This window comes from Stegodyphus dumicola, chromosome 5 (genome assembly GCF_044657685.1).
Source record: "Stegodyphus dumicola isolate Sdum_Otavi_A_Nest chromosome 5, ASM4465768v1".
Lineage (NCBI taxonomy): Eukaryota > Metazoa > Arthropoda > Arachnida > Araneae > Eresidae > Stegodyphus > Stegodyphus dumicola.
In genome coordinates this window covers 151,138,350-151,161,141 of record NC_140772.1, presented here as the reverse complement: position 1 = coordinate 151,161,141, position 22,792 = coordinate 151,138,350, and the positions used below count along the sequence as shown (strand labels likewise).

Below are 22,792 nucleotides of genomic sequence, written 5' to 3'. Positions count from 1 at the left end.
AAAAAAATAAAATCTGAAAACTTTCAGATTTTACATTACGTCCAATTTTAAGGTTTTGTGTGTTACTTTCATTTATTAAATATCATGTTCTTCGCACTTAAACCATAGAATTCAATTCAACAACAATATCGCAAAATAATTTTAAAATGAGCGTATCATTAGAATTTCTGAAACACAGTCTCGAGCGTTGAAGATAATTCCCCCGTACAATATTGTCATTGCTCACTTTGAAATCATTGAGTTTGTTTATCAAGAATTCCTTACAGTATTCCAAAATATGAAATTGATAATAAAACAAATTCCAAATTAGGGCTTCCAGATGCCCATATTTGGTGGAAGATTACGTTATTCAAAATCTGATGGCTCTAAGTACCGTTGTTTAATCACAGTGCGAGAAACATACATACATTTATGAAGATTCTTCATTATTTAATTTCTTTAAATATAATACAGGGCTGTAATATTTGATGGCAACAGTTTGAAAAGTGAAACAGACATTTGTGGTGAACCAACACAAAATGCCTAGACGAAATGAATTGTGCTGTTAAATTTTGCTGCTCAGTGTTTTTCTTAAATTCTAAAAATTTTCCCGCCTTTTAATTCTGCCGCTCCTGCTGTGACGTCAGCCCTGGTTTCAACGAGTATCAGTTTAAAGCTTACGATTATTTAAAATTCTTGTAACATGTTTATTATTCTAGTATTTCCGAAAATAAAGATGTTTCTTTGTTTATAACGTTAATGTCAGCCTTATACTGTCGAAAGTCTGTCATTAAAACATCTCTTGTATATATAAATTTTCAATACAATACCGATATGCTTCTATTAAAACAAATGTTCATTAAATGTTAAGGTACGTTAAATAATTAACATTTTGAAATTTATTTTAATGATTCTGTTCAACTTATTGTGTTGCGGATAGTCAATTCTAATTAAAAAATAGGAACTTTGAGTAAGTTCTCTGGATTTATATATTAGCTTCAAACTGTTAAACCAGATTTTAGTTGAAGAGCGGTTATTATTCAATTATTTTTATTCTCCATTTTAGATATTAGATGAAGAAATAAATTCCATTTTTACTTTCAGTACGTGTTGAAAGTATTTCTGCTGTCTTGGCTAATTCGATAGCAGTGTTAAAAATTCGAACAAAACATAGATTTTTGGCGACTCAACAGTTATGTGCAGCAACCCCAAAATAACAAGCTAAATTTCAGAAAAGCGAAACCCTTCCCAGCAGGGGCCAATTAGTGCAATCACTCCCGTCGAAATTGCTGGGGGAAAGAAATTCTAACGCGAGCGTATATATGCTTGCTGGCCGCTTAGAGCAAGATTTTGGTTGGACGTATATATGCTTGCTGGGCGCTTAGAAGAGGATTTGGGTTGGACGTATATATGCTTGCTGGCCGCTTAGAGCACAATTTTAATTGAACGTATATATACGGCTCGGCCACTTGGAGGGTTAACAGCTGCTAGTTAATGTTGTGCAAAACATTATAATATGTGTGGAAAGCTGCATTCCATGGTGGACATATCTCGTACTCGCATCATTCTCAAAGATGCCTGCTGTCATTCATGTGCATTTTCAATTTCTCTATGCACAGCATTAAAAGAACACCTTTTTTTTACTTCCCTGTATGAAGTAAAAAAGGAAGTTTTGTAATCGTGAAAAATTTTGGGTATTGTATTTCAAAGAAAATATTCATTTTGACCACTATCGAATGCAATTTAACGATGATTTTGCATGACATCTGTATGTAAGGACAGAATAAAGGACTCTTTTTCCCCAAAAGAATTAAAAAAACTGACTTAAACTGAAGACTTCTTTTCGTGGTGACTGTACGTACATACGTATGTATCTTGCATAATTCAAAAACGAGTAGCCTCAGAACATTGGAATTTTGTATATAGGACTGCTATAACATGTAGTTGTGCATCTCCTATTTTGGTTGCAATCGGATGTACCAAAAGTATATAAATATATGTATATATCCTATCTGTTACTCAGCTCAGTTTCTTTATACTTATATGTTAGTAAATTGTGCATTTTTTTGCTTTAAAAATGATTGAATTATGTTGTTCTTATCTTCCGGTTAAGGGTTTTATGCCTTTAGTTAACCTGCATGTTATACTTGTAGAATTATCAACAGTTTAAAAGTTGTTTAAATGCAGCTAAACCTAATTTATTTACCATAGCGGCCATATTTCTTTACATTTGAAACTTAGCAAAATAGTGAATTTGTTGACAATCTAGAGAAACTAAGCTTTGCAGCAACAAAGTAAGGTATTCTTTTATTATTGCAAAATTAAATTATGCTTAATCCATTCTGGAATGATTATTTAAGTTATTAAATTATATAATATATTGACTCAGCATAGCGTCCACAACAAATTAAGTCAGTTTCTACCCCTTCAGTGTCTTTTTGCCAAGTGAGACCAAACGTAAACTTTCAGTTTTGTACACCGAAAAATCTGCCTCTTTGCCTGCTTGCCGAATTGCTTGTTTTAGCATAGAAACTGCAATTTTAATGGTAAAAAAAATTTTTTAAAAATTGTTTTAACTGTATTTGGTGTTTTATGTTTTTCTATATCTTTCAATTTTTAATATAGATATTTTGAGTTTTTTATGTATTTTGGCCTTGTTGTGAAGTGAGAACTAGAGTAATTGAATGAGAAATATATCTTTAATGAAATTCGAGAAAATAAGTTTAAATGGAAGAAGATAAAAAATATGTGTTATTTAATATTCCCTATAAGGAAGTCGTAGTGTACACGGATTCTTTATATATATACAGTCAAAAGTCGTTAATCCGGACTCGTCGGGACTTCGGCGATTCCGGATTATAGATCATCAGTTTAAATCTGGTAAAATGGCATGCAGAAATTATAAAATTAAAAATATGAGACGGTAATTTACGAAATAAAGAACAATTATGATCTAAAGGGTATCAAAATTTACAAAAAAAAAAAAAAAAAACAACTTAATATTTATTTGTTTACTTTATTAAACATTTCTTTCAATGTAAGTTGTTTAAGTTGCTTCGTTTTTTATGTGATAATACATTCTCTTTAATTCCATAAACAGACATAATTTCTTGTTCAGTTACAAAGTTCCGCTGTTGAAGTCCTTTAATTGCTGTGTCGAGAATACCGACTAATTTGTCAATTGAAATTTTTTCGTTTTCAATAACCTCTGTTACTTTCTTCGCTATCGGAAGCGAATTATAATGACGAGGCATTTGATTTAAATCATATCAAAGACGGAGTACATCGAGAGGGAATACCACATTTAGTAAGCAATTATAAGCCAAATAAAATAAAAACATCTGCTCTTAAGATAAGGATAGTGTTGACAGATCAACTTCCAATTCATTGCGGTCCGCCGCGTTAAAGATAAACAAAGTTTAGATAAACAAACGTTAAAGTTTAGATAAATAAAGGATATGCCTTTATCCATTTTTTGCAGAAATTCCACTTTTTGTTTAATGGACTCCGAAAGATACTTTCGCTTTGTATATCCTTTACATATTAGTAAATATATATCGGAAATTCTATTTGAAATAATCGAAAGTTCAAGCTTACTTTTATAAAATTGCTCTAACAGTCTGCAAAAAATAATAAGCCGGATCCAATTCGAAGATTAAGGAACAACGCAATCTGCAACATTAACTGAAATAGATAATTAGATAATTTTAACTTAGCTTATCCCGTCCGTTATACATTAAACGTGCATTCGTAAACGTATTTTGCGCACGCGCACACGCAAATTCGCAGCCGTAAAGATCTTACGGTCGATGCATGCGCAGAAAGTTTGTAGCTTTGAGGTCCGGATTATGGGTGTCCGAATTAACGACTTTTGACTGTATATATATATATATCTTTTTCAAAAGCTTCTGTATTTTCCTGAGCAATAAATGTCGATTTTTTTAATGTCCAAACAGTGTGGCAACAATATTTTATATTAGCTACCACCATTGCTTAATGTTATATTGCAATCCACAATTAATAAGATCCACCCTTATCAATTGTCCAGCAATGTATATATAGTAGAACTCCAAATATCAGAACTAAATTGAATGACAGCCTATCCAGATAGTTTGGTATAATTAGACTCTTTTTGTATTGCAAGTAAGATAATTTTATGTTTTCATTTATTGTATTTTATGTCAACAAATATTCCATAGTAAAATATTTTTATTTCTTTAAAACAAAATGCACTTTTTCAAGGTATTGAGCATCGAAATTATGTTTTTTAACCTAAATATATAACCCATTTCTCGTTCAATCAAAATAAAATCGTGAAATTGAATTTTGTTTATATAGGTTCTAAAATTAAATTATTTTGATTTTTACTGTACTTAAATTTATGCAATGAAATTATTTTTAGTTGCATAAAACAATATACAAACCATATTTCTATTAATTACGTTTTTTTATAGTTATAAAATAATAACATAAATGTTTATAGTCTAAAAGTTTGCTGCTATTTTAATTCCTTCCCACCTTTCCCTTCTTTCCTTTTCTTTTTTTATAAATCACGTTGACCTATTTTTTAATGCGTACTGTGTTGTCTTGCATAATGTGTAAGATACATATGTGTTTTATGTAATTGTAAGAACATATTTAAATTGTTGAAACAAATTAACAGTATATTTAGTTTTACTTCATCTTTAAAGAACAAGTGATGTGAATGCCTGGTATTCTGAATTTTAAATCCAGATGATTGAAGTTCTACTGTGAGAATAGTTTTCACACATATTTCAGCTCTATTCTAATCCATTCTTTTACCAATTTTAGATATATTCCTACTTAGTTCTAAAGCTGGTGGTGTAGGTTTGAACTTAATAGGAGCATCACGCATTCTTTTATATGACATTGACTGGAACCCTGCAAATGATCTTCAGGCAATGTCACGCATTTGGAGAGATGGTCAGAAGCATTCTGTTTATGTTTATAGATTACTTACAACAGTAAGTGATGAAAACAATTTCTTCTATTTTAATTCTTTACACTGATATGTTGCTTATGCGTTTTTGGTTTCCTTGTGCTTTTTTTAGGGTACAATTGAAGAAAAAATTTATCAAAGGCAGGTATCTAAGCAGTGTTTGAGTGGGACTGTTCTTAATCCATCATCTGCAGAAAAATTTAAATTTTCTCAAAATGAGTTAAAGGTATCATTTTTACTCACATAAAAATAATTAAATACTATCAACATATGAGATTATTACATGATTTAGAAGTATAAAATAAGAATATTTTAAATTTCTACAAATTAGATATTAAAATGAACAACTCTATAATCAGCAGCATTTTTTATCTGAATTTCAATCTTTATCCCCCCCATACACAAAAATTACTTTTTTTTTTTTTCCTTTTTGTGCTGACATTATTTTCTTTGTATGTGCTTATGTTTTAGAAAAGTATAAGAAGTTTATATTCAATAAATCTTAATTAAGTAATTCCTAATGTATGAGTGTCTTATTTATATATTCACTTTTATTTAGTCATTTACGTGCAAACAATATAGGCTGAATATATAAATTTGAAAGGGAGTAATACAAACATAGCTGCCAATTCCTCCAGTTTATCATCACATTTCCAATAGATTACCAAATCTCCCGGTAATTAGTGTTTAGCCTTTACTAAAGAAAGTGTTTTTCAATGTTAATGAAATTTACTGAATTAATGATGTTTAAATTGTGTAAATTTTACTCTCCCTAGTGATTTTAAGCATAACATTCTTTATTAAAATTTATAAAGGCTGAAATGTCTTAACTTTCTATAGAGATCTGTAGGATTTTTATAAAGATTCAACCAATCTTTAATCAGTAAATATGTATATTTCATTTTGTTTTACATCAGTATTTGGTAAATTTATAGTTTATCTGCACAGTAATATATGCATTAATTATTAATTTTATTTTCGCCATATTTTAAAGTATTTTGGTAAATTAAAGAGGATCCCTATTCAGGATTTCCTCAGCGTAAAAGTGTAGAAAAAATTTTCAAAACTAAATTAGCTGAAGAATTAATCATATAATATATTTGACATCAGAATCATATGATAAGTAGTTGAATTACTTAAATAATGAATTATAAAGAGAACTTGACTCAATTTGGAGTTCTTTTAAAATGGTTCTGCTGTGTATTGCAAAACCTACTCAAAATAATTTTAATATTTCAAGATTGTCAGCTATAATATAAGACTAGTATTTAACTCCTCTGGCCTAGTTTGCATGTGCAAGGCTCAATGAAACTATTCTTATTTAATTATATTATTTAATTATAGATTAATATACATTCACCATACCTCAGACACTCCTTAAGCAACAGGAAAACTCATTAGGTGTGTCAACAAATATCTTTATTAATAAACAAATGTACTACTTGACATACAAACAACTTATGCTTAAATGGTTATATAGAGCAATCAAAAAGTATCATAACAGTGCATTAAGGTAGCTAATATATGTACATAACATATAAGAACTACTTGTTCAAAATATGTCGTTCATACAATCATGTTCCGTTAAACATAATCACACTCAGTTCCTTGAAATACTTATTTTACCTTTTTATTTTCAAACAACTTTCATGCCAAATTAGCTTATTTGACCCGTTTGAAATGACAAATTTTTCAACTCAAGTCCACATACAGAGTCTGCCTGAACTAATAACCAACTTGAATTTCTTCACAAAAATGAATATTAACCATAATCAGTTCTGTGAACTAACAGCTCTACTTGCCGCTTTAAATATGTACGTTGTAAATTCAAACTAGAATGATTCATTTTAAGCTTCAGCTTATACTTCAAATTTGCATTTTTGCAATTACTGCGTTCTGTGTCATTAGAATAATTCTTATAGTTATTCTCCAATCCTGAGCAATGACTACATATTTGCTTTTTATCACATCTTGACTGCAAATGTCCAAAACCTTGACACTTGACATATCTTCTTCATAAGTTCCACATCCTGTTACAGGCCAAGGCTGTCTCTCCAAGTTTCCTCCACCTGATCCCATTTGGTGCAACAGCATTCCATCAGTTGAACCATAAATCTTGCTCAACATTATCTATCCATCTAGTGGGTGGTCTTCCTTTTCATCTTGCTCCTTCAATTTTTGAAAAGGTTATCTTTTTGGTTGGAAATGCATCATCATATCTAAACACATGGCTCAGCCATCTGATACTAGATGCCTGTACGATTCTCACAATATCAGCTTCATCATATTTCTAATATTTTCCGTATAGTTCATGGTTAGAGAGAATCCTCCACATGCCATTTTGTCGTACCGGTCCAAAGATCTTTTATATGATTTTTCTTTCAAAAGTTGATATCAGGTCTTTCTCTGCTAAGTATCCAACATTCATTTCCGTAAATGGCAACAGGCCTTATTAAAGTTTTATATAAATTTAATTTAGTTTTTACGTTGATTAGTTCGGATTTAAGTTGTTTTTTAAGACCATAGTAACATCTATTAGATATAAATATTTTATTCTTTATTTCAATTTTTATATCATTGCAACTTGTGACTTGAAATATCTAGTGACATTTAAATAATTTTTATCCATTACTTACTCAAACCTATCTTAGATTGACAGGGTTTGTGCGGTCCTTAAAAAACCTTAGTTTTTTTTTTTTTTTTTTTTTTTTTTTTTTTTTTAACAATTTTTGGTGCTTAAGAATGCTTAGTTTTGACCAAAATTGAAAATATCTGATATTTTTCTCTGTTTTTTACAACTGCCACTTTATGTTTGAATTAACATTTTAGAGGAATATTTTCTGGTGTTTCATTGACAAATATATATATGATGGTTTTATCATTTCAGTTTGTAATTTTCTAATATAAATGGTGCAGTACTCAAATCCCTACCTCGATCGAAATATAAACATTTTAAAATTATTTCTTTTTTACAACTGAATAGTTCAGAAAATACAGGGTGATTATAATTAAAGTTTAAGTTTCAAAACGCTATAAAAAAAGAACCACTCATGAAAATGACGTCAAATTTGAAAGGAATGTTATTGAAGAAGGCGGAAAGCGTATGGCAGAAGAAAAAATTTAGTTTCAAAAGTTAGCAACAGATGGCGCTGCAAGCGGAAGAAGACGTAAATTAAAATGTTAATTAAATTTCAGTGTTATAAAGCCGTCAGGTACCAGGCTGTTCCTCATTTTGCGTCTCAGACGTTCGCCATGGGTGTTTCACTGCAGGACCGCGCTCTGCTGGTAAAGCTGTATTACAAGAATGATGATTGTGCAAGAGTAGCTCAGCAAAAATTCAGGACACTGAAGGGTATAAAAGAAGGCATTGGTCCAATGAGTGTCGTAGCTCTAAAGAAAATGATGCAAAAATTCGAAACGACAGGTTCGCTTGATGTGCAGTCTGGTAGAGGGAGAAAACGAGTGCATTCGACGGTAATTGAAGAAGTGGCCCCAGCATTACAGGAGGGGTCGGCCGGTGGTGTGCAACCGTGCAGTGCACGAGGAATTGTCCGAATTGGACAGGCCTACGAGCACGGTGCTGAAAATTGTACGAAACATCCTGCAATGCTATCTGTACAAAATTGGCTATGTGCAGGAGTTGCTTCCGTCTGACCTGACAGCTAGGGAGACGTTTGCGTTAGAATTCCTGGCTCGCATGGAAGTGGATAATGAATGGCCGTGGAAAATTTTGTGGACAGATGAAGCCCATTTTTATCTGACACGATACGTGAATACCCAGAATTGTCGAATACGGGCAACAGAACATCCATTGGCAACGCACCCTGTACCACTTCATTCTGAAAAGGTCACGGTATGGTGTGGCTTTATGGCATCATTCATCCTACAACCATATTTTTTCGAGCAGACGGGTGCTTCCGGTCCTGTTATCGCAACCGTCAGTGGTCAGAGGTATGCGTCTCTTTTGCGCAACCACGTGATTCCAGCTCTGCAACAGCATGGATGTGTGTATGAAATCATTTTTATGCAAGATGGCGCTCCTCCGCACATTGCACATCCCGTGAAGCAGCTGCTGAGGCGCCATTTCGGAAATGCTCGAATCATCAGCCGTCATTTCCCTACAGCCTGGCCGTCCCGATCGCCTGATCTTACTCCGTGTGATTTCTGGCTGTGGGGATATCTGAAGGATGTTGTGTTCCGTGCTCCAATTGCAAATTAGTGGAATTAAAGGCACGCATTTCACAACACATTCTGAACATCACCCCGGAGACACTGCGATCCGTTGTGGAACATGCTGTTTGTCGCTTTCAACTTGTTGCACACAATGGTGGACACCATATTGAACATGTTTTGCGCCAGTCTCGCGACAGTTCCGAACTTCTTTGATGAATGGTTCTTATGCGGTACGTCGCCACAAAACTCTTGAAACCGATTTGTCCCTTTCGATGTGACATGTACAGTCATGCAAATAAAATTATTCAACAATTCTAATTTGTCAATACGTTTTAATGTGTAACTTCCACCTTAGCCATTGTTTTACGAATCATTTCTCGTCGTGATTCTGCCGCTTACAGCGCCATCTGTGGCTAACTTTCGAAACTAAATTTTTTCTTCTGCCATACGCTTTCCGCCTTCTTCAATAACATTCCTTTCAAATTTCACATCATTTTCATCAGTGGTTCTTTTTTTATAGCGTTTTTAAACTTAAACTTTAATTATAATCACCCTGTATATCAAAAACAACTTTTCCCTTTTGGGAATATGAATTCATTTGTTATGCGACACTAAATGTAGCAATTTAAGACAAACTTGTATGTATATATAATTTTTAATCTCGAGCTATATGAATTTTTTTCTTTTTTAAGCTAACATAACAATGGTAAATATCTTGAAAATAATGAAAATATTTTTAAATTACATTTAAGAACTAATATTAAAGTAAAACATTTTTGTTTTCCCCTATCATATTTTAAAGTGACATTACTTTCCAATTTGGCAACATTTTAATTCTGAAAAATAAACATAATAATAAATACTCTAAAGTAGGGGTATCCAACCTTTCACGTCCGAGAGCCACATCAATAAAGTCTTAAAGATCCGTGGGCCACGTGTCTGTCAAAAAAAATAGTGTAGTCAAAAAATTTATATAAAAAAGGGAGGTTTGTTTAACAAGACTACAATTGATTCTAAGCCAAGAGATAGTGTTACAGATTTGCATATATATTCATTGGTTCCAAAAAGTCAAATGGAAATCGAATTAAAATGTTTTAAACTTTTTTTAAGTATGAAAAAAAAAGTATGAATATGATTGTACAGAACGATGTTACAAAATGCATTTACAATAAAAAAGAAGAAAAAAACTTACAATACTGTTGGGAGATGGTAGTTACTTTAGTTTTAATGTGAAATTTGACATTGTTTTTGCTTGATTAAAGCTTCAATATCTGGTTTAATCTGTGTTGTTGCATTTCGTAAAGTTTCCTTCAAATGTTTGTCTGTCAGCCGCGTTCTTGTTTTTGATTTTAGGATTTTCATTGTACTAAAAAGATCTTCACATATGTAGGCACTGCCAAAGACAGAAGACATGAAGAGTGCATGTTTACGAATTCCTGGATACTTGTCTTCGGTCACATACTTCGAATAAAAATCAATTAATGTAGGATTTTCAAGAAACTTGCATTTTACTGCAGAGTCACACTGTAGATCTATAAATTATAATTGAAGTTCAGGTGGAACACATTTTACATAAGATAAAGTGAAAATTTTCAAAATTTGTCATTTTCAGAAAATTTTATCTCAGAGAATATCAGGCATGTCAATAAAATGTTTTAAATATCAGGAATAAGAGAAAAAAAAAAAGTTTTTTTTTTAACAACAAAAGCTGACAAGGCAGTTTTTCTTGAAATTAAAATTTCTTCAAATTCTTCAAATTCAAACGTGGGGCCACTAAAATGCCTTCAGCGGGCCACAGGTTGAAGACCCCTACTCTAAAGCATGATTCCCAAAACATTTCTTAGTAAAAGCAAAAAAGCTATTTTTAAAAATTAATTTGGTTTGTCATCCTTTATATTTTTTCAAGATATGCATTTTTTCCTATGCAATTATATCAGAATATTCAAACTTGTATCAGTTTTCTCTGTAAAATTCATTTTACATTTAAACTTTCTGATATCCCCCTCCCCCTCTTACAGAGTTACCACACATAATTTTTCCCTCGAATTACATTGCACTCTGGGAAACTTTAGAAGGATTCGAAGGCAAAATTATTGACTAACTATTTCAAAAAAAATGAAAAAATATCTTCGTAGTCTACAGGAAGTTTGTGATAAATTTCACACACACACATATATATAGCAGTGTTTTTTTTTTTTTTTTTTTTTTTTTTTTTTTTTTTTTTTTTTGAGAATTTTGGGAAGAACGGTGAAAACAAAATTATTTGAATTTTTTGCTTTTGATCCTAGAAGTCTTTCTCTCTAACATGCTTATCTTTCCTTATTTTCTCTTCTTTTAACTATATACAAGCATGGGGAAAGTTGCAAAAATGGTTTTAATCTTGTCACATGAACCTGAATCTGTAGAAAGAAAGTTTTCTATTAATTCAGAAATTGAAATTTGACAATTTAAAAGACTCATCTCATAGACCATACTCAGGGCTGATACTTGACATTTTGCCACTTTATGCAATCTCTATGGGTCTTAAATTCTGCTGTTTACTGCCTGTCCTAAATTCTAAAAATTTTACCATCCATAAATTTTGTTATTCAGTGCTTTACTATGTTCTAAAATTTCTGCCACATTGGCTGTCATGCAACCCTGACTGTATATCATTTCATAATTATTCTCAATACATATATTTTTAAAAACAAAATAAAATTAGCACTTGCATTCTAAATACGTGCAGCTTTTTAGAATAACAGATATCTATAATTAAATCTGAAACTTCTAAATTGAAGCGGAAGCTTATAGAGAAAGAATATTGATTGCATAAAGAGAAAGAAAATTGTTCTTCAAAGGTATATATATTGTTCAAATATTAAGAAATGAAGCAGAGATTAATGGGAACATTGGTTTGTTTATTGCAGCAAAAAAAACTTAGCAAGATTTTAAATAGAAGGACATTTATATGAATTAGCGAAAATATCTGAAAAAATATTTAAATTAAAAAGATGCATAAATATTCTGTTGTGTGCTGTTGCTACAAAGTATACATGTTTTGTAGCTTTTAATGTATAATTATTCTAATATTTTTTAGAAAATTTATAAACTGTACATGCAATAATCTGTTATTTTTAAAGTGTAAAGATTGTGATTTTAATAGTACTTTTTTAAACAAATTTGTTCAATTTAAGAAAACCATAATAAATTTAAATCTATAAAATCTCAGGATTAGCTATCTAATTTAATTATTTGTAACTAACTGCTCAGTCTCAGAAGTTATCTCTACATTTTATGACAATACCATCTTTTATTAATCCTTATTGTGAACACAAGATACAACATAAATTGTGAAAATTAACATAAAATGTTATTCTTTACGGCTAATGAGACTTAAAACAAATACAAAACAAATTATCACCTCTGATGCTTCAACAGGTTACTAGAACTTTAGAATGTGTTAACTAGGTTACAACTCCAACTCGAAGCAATGACACTAACTGCCTCAGACAAAGCACAACTAAATTTCAATACTTTGCAACCATGTCAACATTATCAGCAGCTTTCTGTCTTTCTAGGCAAGAGCAGCAGTGGCAATAACCAATCAGGCTGGTGTGATTTTACTTCTCTGTTTAACCTATGTCAATTGACATCAAATCTGCATAAACCTTCAGATTGCATGAGTACTTGATGAAACGAGACATAAAAGAAAAAGCAACATAAAACTAACTGTTCATAAATCTTAAACAAAGTTTCACTCATCTTCTTTAAAATGTGCAGGACTATTGTAGCTGTAAAATGTATATGTTTCAAGAAATATGGTAACTTAATGCTAGTTACTTGCTAAATTTTATGAATTCGATTTTATTCTTGAATTTGCTTTGTAGTTATGTTAAATATTAGATTATGTTTAATAATAATGCATCCTATTTACAGATCTGTTTTATTCTTAGAATGGTATTACAAGAGTGGAGTTGTAATACCATTCTGAGAATAGTTCTAATTCATTCCTATTTGTTGATAGGTTCTTATCTTTTTATTTTCGTTTGCATTGATGCACCTTATAAGTACTTAATTTCTATGTGCAGAAATGTATACTAAACCTGATTGACCTTTCCAACCACAACTACAGTCTTACACTTTTCTGTCTGAATTCCAACCACCTAATGCAATCTACCAATTTTCCCTCATATTAGGAATAATCTATCACTATCTCTGATCTAATTTCATCTCACCATCTATATTACACAATGTTACCTTTGATTTCTTCTTTATGGGTGATTTGGTCAGCAAATCATCTTTCAATAATGAAATTACTTTTATTTCTTCATCCAATCTATCAGTATCATTCTTATTTGAACATCTACAAGACTTCCATTGTTAACTTTTCGTGTATTTTGAATTCCCATTTTTAGTTTAGCAGTATCTACCACTTCCACTATTTCAGATTTTCTTTTCAGAAGGTATGTCATTCTTCATTGGATAAATCGACAAGACGTATTCCTGTTTCTTTTCTATTTTGTCCGATTTTTGAAGTCCCTTTTTCTCCACATTTCATTATTCTTTTATGATGTCGGCAAATGTAAGTACTACTTTCTGCAGAAACTTGGAAAATTCCTTTCTCTCCTGTAATTTGCCCATCAACAAGCTATTCTCCAATGCTTCTAAAACAATTAATCAAAAAAGGAACTCTTATGCATTTAATATTTTTTTATGAAGGGTCACATTATGGAATCGTTGTGCACTCATCTACTGCAGCCTCTGTCTGGCTTATTACTAGATGAGCTTTATTGACCATTTCATTACTTTCAATAACAGACTCTGTTTGTACTTTAAATAAATATTCTGACATTTGGCGGAAATTCGGTGTTAGATTGTCTCCTATAGGACACAGAGCCCCCAGACCACAACAAGGTCCTGCAAATCCAAGGAATATGTGTTGAAACTTAAAAATCTTACATTTTCCTAATCTAATATATATATATATATATATATATATATTTATCTAGAATGCTGTTCAACTGTATTAGCTACCCCCATCCCCGAGGGAGCTATGATGTAAATAAAATTTAAGACTTATAATTCTTGCAGTCTTTGGTTCCAAAGAGTGAGAGTAATGGGAATTCTGGTGTATATGTATAGTACATGATATACAACACCAATAACTTCAAATTATTGAAAGTGTAAATTTTATTTGAAGTTGAACACATTTTCTATGTATTTAAAGTTTTGTTCTTTCTCTTTATAAGTTTAATTTTTTTATTCTTTTTTAAGAAACAAATTGGAGTATAAATAATTTTATCTTTAATTATGCTATTATCCTTAATCTTTTTCATTATCTTTGTTATCTTTAATTATTTTCTTAAAAATATACTTTTTTTTTACATTATCATAATCCTTTTTTCACTGATATTTGCCTCTTACAGGATTTATTTACTCTTTATGAAAACACAGAATGTCTAACTCATGACCTCATCAAATGTCAGTGTTTGATTTCTGATCAATCTACTTTATTGACTGAAAGGAATATAGAAGATAATCTCACCAGTTTGCAATTGGCACAGGTGAGCTAGATATGTAATTTGCTAAAAGTAAACACTTAAATATATTTATTAATTCTAAATTCACCATTTTAGCATACAAAAGTAAATAGTGCTAATTACTGAATTTTGGGATTTTTCTTAGTTGTAACAATATCTTTTTTTAAATTGGAGTTAAGTTTACAGCTAGTTATTTAAGAGATATTTAATATGCAATATTTTTTTAATTCTTCTGTAATCGATTTAATGAAACTGGATTATTTGATGCATGGCACATCAGGTATTTTCTTGTAAGGAGGGATACCTTTGTGCAGGAATCTATAAGAAAGTAATACATATTTATGTAACATAATAGGAAATGCTCATGCATCCAGCCAGTTGAACTGTAAGAATAGAAACGAGGGCACAATCTACTGGCATTTTGTGGATTTAGTTACTTGGTCAATGGTATTCGTGCAGTAATAAAATCGGTGTATATATGTTTATAACATTTCATTAAAATAGATAATATATGGCACTATATAATTTTTTCCATGAGATAGAAAAATATTTAACATATGCACAGAGGTACACATATAATTTTTGTTTAAAAAGCACATTATACATATGTTGAATGCATGAGCAGATTGTAAATGCTGGAAGTAGAATAATTGAAAGCATCCAAATCATGTCTAATTAGGATGTTTCTTTAATGAGAGAGAGCTTCAATAGCATTAATCAATTAGTTTTTAAGTTAAATAAAATATTATTGGACAGATTTTACTTAATAGTATTACATATGTTTATGCATTTGTGATACATAACTACACTGCAACTATTAATTTAGAATGACACACAGCAGATGTATGGGGACGAACATTATTCTGTTGGAAAATGTCACCAGGAATATTGCTCAAGAATGGCAGCACAACCACTGCAATCACCATTCTGATGTACACATTTGCTGTCAAGGTGTGTGGGATAATGATGAGAGTGATCCTGCTTTCATAGGATATTGCTTCCCAAATCATAACTCCTGGTGTAGGTCCAATGCATCTAACAACTGAAGACAGCTTGGTTTCAATCACTCACATGCCTTTTTTCTAACTACTGTATGACCATCAGTAATCCAAGGCAGAAATGGATCTGATCTGATCTGATCTGAGGACACAACAAATCTCCACTCCACCCTCCAGTGGGCTCTAGCTCGACACCACCAAAGTCGCAAATAGCAGTGATTTGGAGTTAGTGATATGACCGCTACAGGGGTTCTGATTTGGAGCTGTCCCTCAAGTAATAGATTTATTGAAGTTCACTGTGTTACTCTGGTGCCAACAAAAGTTAAAATCTCTGCTGCAGATACAGAGTGATGTGCCACAGATATACAGCAAATATGGTGTGTCTTCTGTTTGAGTGGTGGCACGTGAGACCAGACCGCTGCTTTTTTGAGATGGTACCTTCCCCTTGACCACTGCTACAGAGTGGATACATCCCTGCTAAGTTTCTCTGCAGTATTTCAAAAGAAAGTCTACCTTCATGTAGCCCCATTACATAGCCTCATTCAAACTCAGTAAGATGCTAATAGAGCCTTTTTCATCTCTTTAAAGGCATTTGTGGCTAAAATTTCACTCACAACTTCCAATCTGGATGATAAATAAAGCACACAAAATTTACATCGCACATTTAAAGCAAATTAGGTTTGTATGTTCATAGTGGCAGTACTAGCACCACACTTATTCATCTAGCTTAGGGATTCTCAACCAAGAGGAATTTTCCTGGGGGAATTTCATAGTTTCAGGAGGATGTGGTCGACCTGTGCATTTAGCAGTTTAGCATTTAGATTTTATTTATGAAAAAGCTACTTTTATTCAAGTTTTGGTATTCATCAACTTTTTACATTCTTTTTGTAGTTTAATTAATAAAATAAGTTAAAAAAATAATCTAAATAAATAGATATGTATTTTTCAAGTTTTAGAAAAGAGGGGAGAGGGAATCAACTTCCAGCAGTGGTGAAGGGGGTGCATGGTGCAAAAAAAACTTGAGAACGTCTCGTCTAAACATGAAATTTGAAGAGATGTCATCTTTCAGATATGCAAAAGTATTTCTCAACTGTCTTTTATCCAGCAGAACTCTGTCCTTGTGTAGGGATTTCATTTTCAATCTGTGTGTATGTGTCATTTTCAATCTGTGTGTATGTGTAGCATATGTATACAGGGTCCTTAAACAGCAAAATAACTTATTAAAACAGAAAGCCAGAATTGTCTCTTAGTAGCAAAATGACTATATTTTGTCATATTCTGAAACTAACTGCAACACTCCTAGAAGCAAGTGTTATATTTCATAGCAAAAACAATTCGATCATATTAAATAGAGCGCCACCATTTAATATGAAATTACATTTTACATACACAATAACTTGGAAAGAAATACTAACATATATGTATATACAATAATACAGCATTTAACCACTTGCGCTACAACTAAACTTCATGGTTGCGGTACCGTGCGCTACAATATAACAAGCGGTAAAGTGTCTTATTTACGCCCGCATGTGCGAGTGCAATCCAGAGCTGTAACTCGTGAAATAAACAATCTCGTTGTTAGGCGACATGTGCACCACGTTATTTTCATTTTTGCGCGTGGTTTGAGACAAAAGCATCTCGACGTTCGTGGCACGTCTTTTTAGCACAAGTGGTTAAGAATTTGCATAAAACGTCCAAAGAGCATAAAACCTTGAAATGAAATTTGCCTCCAAAACAATGATGAATGGATGGTAATGTGCAAATAGAAATGCTACATCATATCTCATAAAGGAATAAAAAATTGGCAGTACTGGAATTTTGCCAAACAGTGTTTGAACTGGATCTTTAAATCAGAACAGGGCTGTTATTCCAATGAGGAGTACTAAGAGATGCTTCTCTTATATGAGAATGTAGTGGTTGGGTAAGAGGGGTTGCACTGTCTTATGCATTACATTTCCCTGATTGTTCTCATCCTACTGTGGCTGCTATCATTAATGCTATTCATCAGCATAAAGAAAGAGGCAGTAATACAAGACATACTTTTTCAGGTAGTTTGAAATTTACAAGTGCACATATATGGCCAAAGGACATCCTGATCTATGCACTAGCCACTCATACTGTAGTTCGAGCATAATTGAGAAAAATGTAATCGCAATTACATTTATATTGTAATGTAATTTAATGTAAATGTATACCAATAATTGCAATGTAATTAAACTTACATACAATTACAACATTATTGTAGCAAGTAATTGTAATTACATAATTATGAAAGTAGTTGCTCTTGACAATTATCATTAAATAGTCTTAGAAAGTGGTGATCATAATTAAAATTTATAGTGAAACACAGCATATCTGAGATGTTTGCATTTTGGATAATAAATTATTAAATGATACGAAAAGTAGCTTGAAAAAGAAATATTAGTATTTTTCATCTCGCATGATCCTGCTTGTGTATGTATTGCAATTCATAGCAGCAATATAAATTACAAAATAGTCCTTTATTAAATATTGCACATACTTTCAGAAAATAAGTAAAATAAACACTTGTAAATATGCATAATTTTAGTAGGCAAATATGTATATTTACTGTGTTTGCTAATGTACACAGAGATTTTAATTATTAGATTAAGATAAAGCACATAAAGGCTGTTTACCTCTGGATAATGAGATGCCTTTTTAAAGGACTTATTATAACGAAACTGGTCCTTTTTACTTCCTTGTACAAAGTAAAAAGGAAGTATTGTAATTGCAAAAAATTTCGGATATCTTATTTCAACAAAAATATTCATTTGTACCGCTATCAAATGCAATTTAACGATGTTTTGCATGATATCTGTACGTAAGGACAGAATAAAGGACTCTTTTCCCAAAAAAAATTATAAAACTGATTTAAAATAAATTCTAAAGAGATTTTTTCGTGGTGTCTGTACATACGTACGTATCTTGTATAACTCAAAAACGAGTAGCCTTAGAATGTTGAAATTTTGTTCATTGGACTGCTATAACATGAAGATGTGCACTTACCATTTGGGTTGCAATCGGTCGCACCAAAAAATATATAAGTATATATATATTCACTTTGTTACTCGGCTCAGTGAGCTCAGTTTCTTTATTCTTATATGTTTGTAAATTGTGCATTTTTTGCTTTAAAAATGATTGAATTATGTTGTTTTGGTTAAGATTTTTATGCCTGAATGCAATAATTGTGGAATTATCAACAATTTAGAGGTTTTTTTACATGCGGATAAGCCTAATTTTTGAATAACATGGCAGCCATCTTTGTTTACATTTGAAACTTAGCACAACAGTGGATTTGTTGCAAATCTAAAGAAACTAAGCTTCACAACAGCAAAGTAACAAGAAAGTCTTTTATTATTGCAAATTAAATTATGCTTAATTCATTCTGGAATTAATATTTAAGTTATTAGCTTGTTTTGGCATAGAAACTGTAATTTTAATTGTAGAAATTGTGTTTTTAATTGTTTTAACTGTATTTGGTGTTTTATGCTTTTCTATAGCTTTCAAATTTTAATGAAAATATTTTGAGTTTTTATGTATTTTAAGTATTTTTGCCTTGCCACGAAGTGAGAACTGAATTAGTAGTGCATGCACTTTAGACACTGAATTGTCGGAGAAAAACTTTCTTTTTTATTTGTTTAATTTCTTTTATACATCGTTTTGACTTATTATAGTATTTGAATAGAACTTGTGCTAATCCTTCTTCTGATGTAATTTTTGTGCACTTTGAGTTATAAAATGAATGTTAATGCTGTTTAGTGAACATAGCGCCAAAGTGTCACTATGGTAAATAAATCCAGTGAACTTTAAAGAATGCATTTATTCTATTGTGCTTTATGCGCTATCGACGGAGTAGATTTAATTCAAAATTCATTTACTGTTAGTTCAATATGTTTAAATGCAATGTTTAAACTTAAAAGAATGATATTAATAATAAATTATATCTATATTAAATACAACACATATTCTCATTAAATAATTTTGAGATAAGTTTTGTTGTAAGTGGCTTGTATAGGCAGGAAATATTTTGAATAAAATATCTGTAAATTTCTTAAGAAAAGTATAAACAGATCAGAAAAGAAAAATGTATAAGGAGAGAGATGCGTGTCAAGAAGACTTTCTTTACATAGGGAAATCATGCAGATACCCAAACAACCACATTGTTTGCTATGATTCAAACCTAAATCACGCTAAAACTATTCAACTAAAAAGTGTTACCTACTCTGTCATTGCTGAGCCAAAATTTAACTGTTTTTGTAGTCATATTTGTAACTCTAATTGCCATTATATTATAACTGCAATTACAGCAACATTAACTGTAGTTTTAACTACAGAGAGTAGTAATTTTTATTGCTGCTATGAATTATAGCTAAAGCTACATTAATTGTAGTTTTAACTACTAATTATGGTGTTATACAGACTGTTCGATCAATAATAAATTGCTTAAATTTCAAAGATTTAAAATACATTTGTTGAAGGTAACATTTTCAAGTATTTGAGGCATGCAAAGGCATGTCGAAGTTAGATTTAAGGTCTTATGTTTTGTTGTATGGTAATATTCTGAGAATTTGCTATGTGGAAGATTAATTAAGATTTTATATTTTGCACAGTGGCAATACTTGCCCAGAGCTCTGTCTAGATTATTTCCAGTTTTCTTGTACCTCAAGTTTTTAAAGCACAATTTTGTATATGAGTTTTATTTTTCAAAGGCAGTATGAGTAAAAGCAATATACTTCCCTCAAAATGTGATAAACCAAGAATACTAATGAATTTAAATATTTCAGTTCAGTTTGGGGATAAATGTTCTAGGTATACAGAAGATCTGCTAATTTCCAAATTTAAATCCATTTTTAGATCACTAACTTCCAAAATTTAGCCCCACAAGCACTGCAGTCAGTCTCATAGATAGACTATTTTAGATAGACGTATTTTTCATAAATTTAACTTTATCTGCCCAATAGTTGCTTTGGTTTTTGGTATTTACAGATTTTAATATACACATACTCATCATTAGGTAATTTTTATATGCGTCAGCCATTTTGACTTATCATATTTATGTATGAATGTATAATTGTAACATAAAAACATTATTAATATTTATGTGTTTATTTACAATGCTTTTCCTTTTATTGACAGAGTGAAAATTTTTTATATAGATATTTAATGTAAAACATATGATTCTAGAGTGAAGGTCATCAGAAAATCTTTTCTTTTCAACTGTTTAATATTTTCTAAATCATTATAATTATCTTTTTTTTTTTTTTTTTTTGTCTTTATCAGAATGCTAGCATGGCTGAGTTGATGAACTGGAAGCATATTAAAGGGCCATTATCAAATGAAAATATAATTGTAAGTATTTATATAATATTAAAGTCAATCTATTTACCTACTTTTTTATTAATGTTATGAAAAGGAAATGAAACAATCCAATGAGAATATCATGTTTAGAATCGCTAGTTATTTGATTACCAGATAAGCCACATTAATATGTTCAGTAACACATTGGTCATCGGTGAACTATAGATGGCTTTCTGTTTACTGTAGATGTGAACATTATTAAAAAAATACAAAATAGATTCAGCTAAATTGATATTTGCCAGAAATACAGTTTATCCAAATCTATATTGGTATCATATGAAAGAAATGTAATTCTCTAATATCTACTTTGTGGAAAAAGTTTGCATAACAGAAAAACACAGAAAAACATGGAGCATAGGGATGTTGAAGAAGCATAATGGTTCACTATTCAAAGCTGTAATCTGCCAATATCTGAACAAATGTTTCGGAAAATGGCCAATGAATTTGCCAAACACTTTGGACAGACTGGTTAAGAATGGACAATAAATTTAATAGCTAGGCTTAATAATAACTAAAAAAATGTTAATGCTTTCTTTTTAAAATTTGATATAACAATGTTAATCATTTTTTTAAAAATTACTATTATTCAAGTTTTTGCAAGATAATCCATTCTTATCAAATTGGATATAGCGAAACACTAGTGAATCAAATTTCTAGTCTGTCATAGTTTGTTATAGCCAGATTTGACTGTATAGTCATTTGTAATGCGTGAAATCATCACAGTGTGGATTTTTCTGTGAGCTTTAACCTTGTCACTGCCTTAAATATCTGAAAGTAAAACATCTTATCCAATCGCAAGACCCGCCAAAATTGCATCTATTATTCTAATAGAAGTTTGAAAGAATTGATTGCTCTTTATCTAGTTAAGATAATAAAGAGATACAAGTTACAGATATAGCCTCTAAAAATCTTGAATCGCTTGTCATAATTTTTCATAATGCACTGCCATTGCTTGTCCATTAGCACACATTTTTCTTGATACCCGAATCACATAATTTAAAAAGTACTGTACAGCATGCTGTTCCATTAAACACAGGTCTCAATTTTTTTTTTTTTTTTTTGAACATAAGAGAAAAAATAGATAAGCAGTTAATTTATATCCTTCTGTGCAAAAACTATACTGGCTTTTCAAGAATAAATTGGATTTCCATAAAATCAAGGCAAAAATCTTAAAATTTCACTTTTATCCATTAGTAACATCAAATTAAATTGTTTGGTGGTGGTGTTTGTTTGTCAGAAATGGTAATAAATCATAAAACCAATGCAAAATTCTTATAATTATGATGTCACACTTATCCATTACTAGCATTAAACTAAATTGTTTGGAAATGGTTTTTGTTTGTCAGAAATGGCTGGCATTAATCATACTGGCATGAATAGTTTGCACATTTGTCAACTAAACATTTATAGTCTTGGAAATCTCTCATATGTTCTTGTGTCATACTAACTCCCTTTTTTTTTTTTTTTTTTTTTTTTTTTGTTTAGTACCAAGGATGAATTCTTGAAACAGTATGTGTGTGTGGGTTATAAGCACCATCTGAAAGCAAACCATGTAATTGTAATCACATTTAGCATGTTATAAGGTTTTGTATCGTCCTATATGTATTTTTATGATGGCTTTACAAATTTCATTTGTTAATTTTTCTTAAAAAAATATTTTGATTATTTGAGTTAGGCTTTCCTGTAGAATAATTAGTTTACTGGGTTTCATGAAAACATATTCTGAGGAGGTTTTCCATTTCAGGCATCATAATATTTCTTAAATTATTTTCTAACAT

General features: G+C 30.9%; 1 protein-coding gene across 8 annotated transcripts in view; it reads left to right on the top strand.

Moving 5' to 3' along the window:
• LOC118186506 (DNA repair and recombination protein RAD54B-like) overlaps positions 1-22,792 on the top strand; it is a 176,394-nt gene that overhangs the window by 151,582 nt on the left and 2,020 nt on the right. For 5 of the 8 annotated variants that reach the window (XM_085817212.1, XM_085817210.1, XM_085817208.1 and 2 more), the window contains 4 exons: positions 4,792-4,964; positions 5,052-5,165; positions 14,521-14,658; positions 20,937-21,005. In XM_085817212.1, coding sequence (XP_085673338.1) covers positions 4,792-4,964; positions 5,052-5,165; positions 14,521-14,658; positions 20,937-21,005 — 494 coding nt within the window. Of the gene's footprint in view, positions 1-4,791; positions 4,965-5,051; positions 5,166-14,520; positions 14,659-20,936; positions 21,006-22,499; positions 22,567-22,792 lie in introns of those variants that run through there. The other 3 variants (XR_015041298.1, XM_085817209.1, XM_085817213.1) reach the window with 3 other exon arrangements.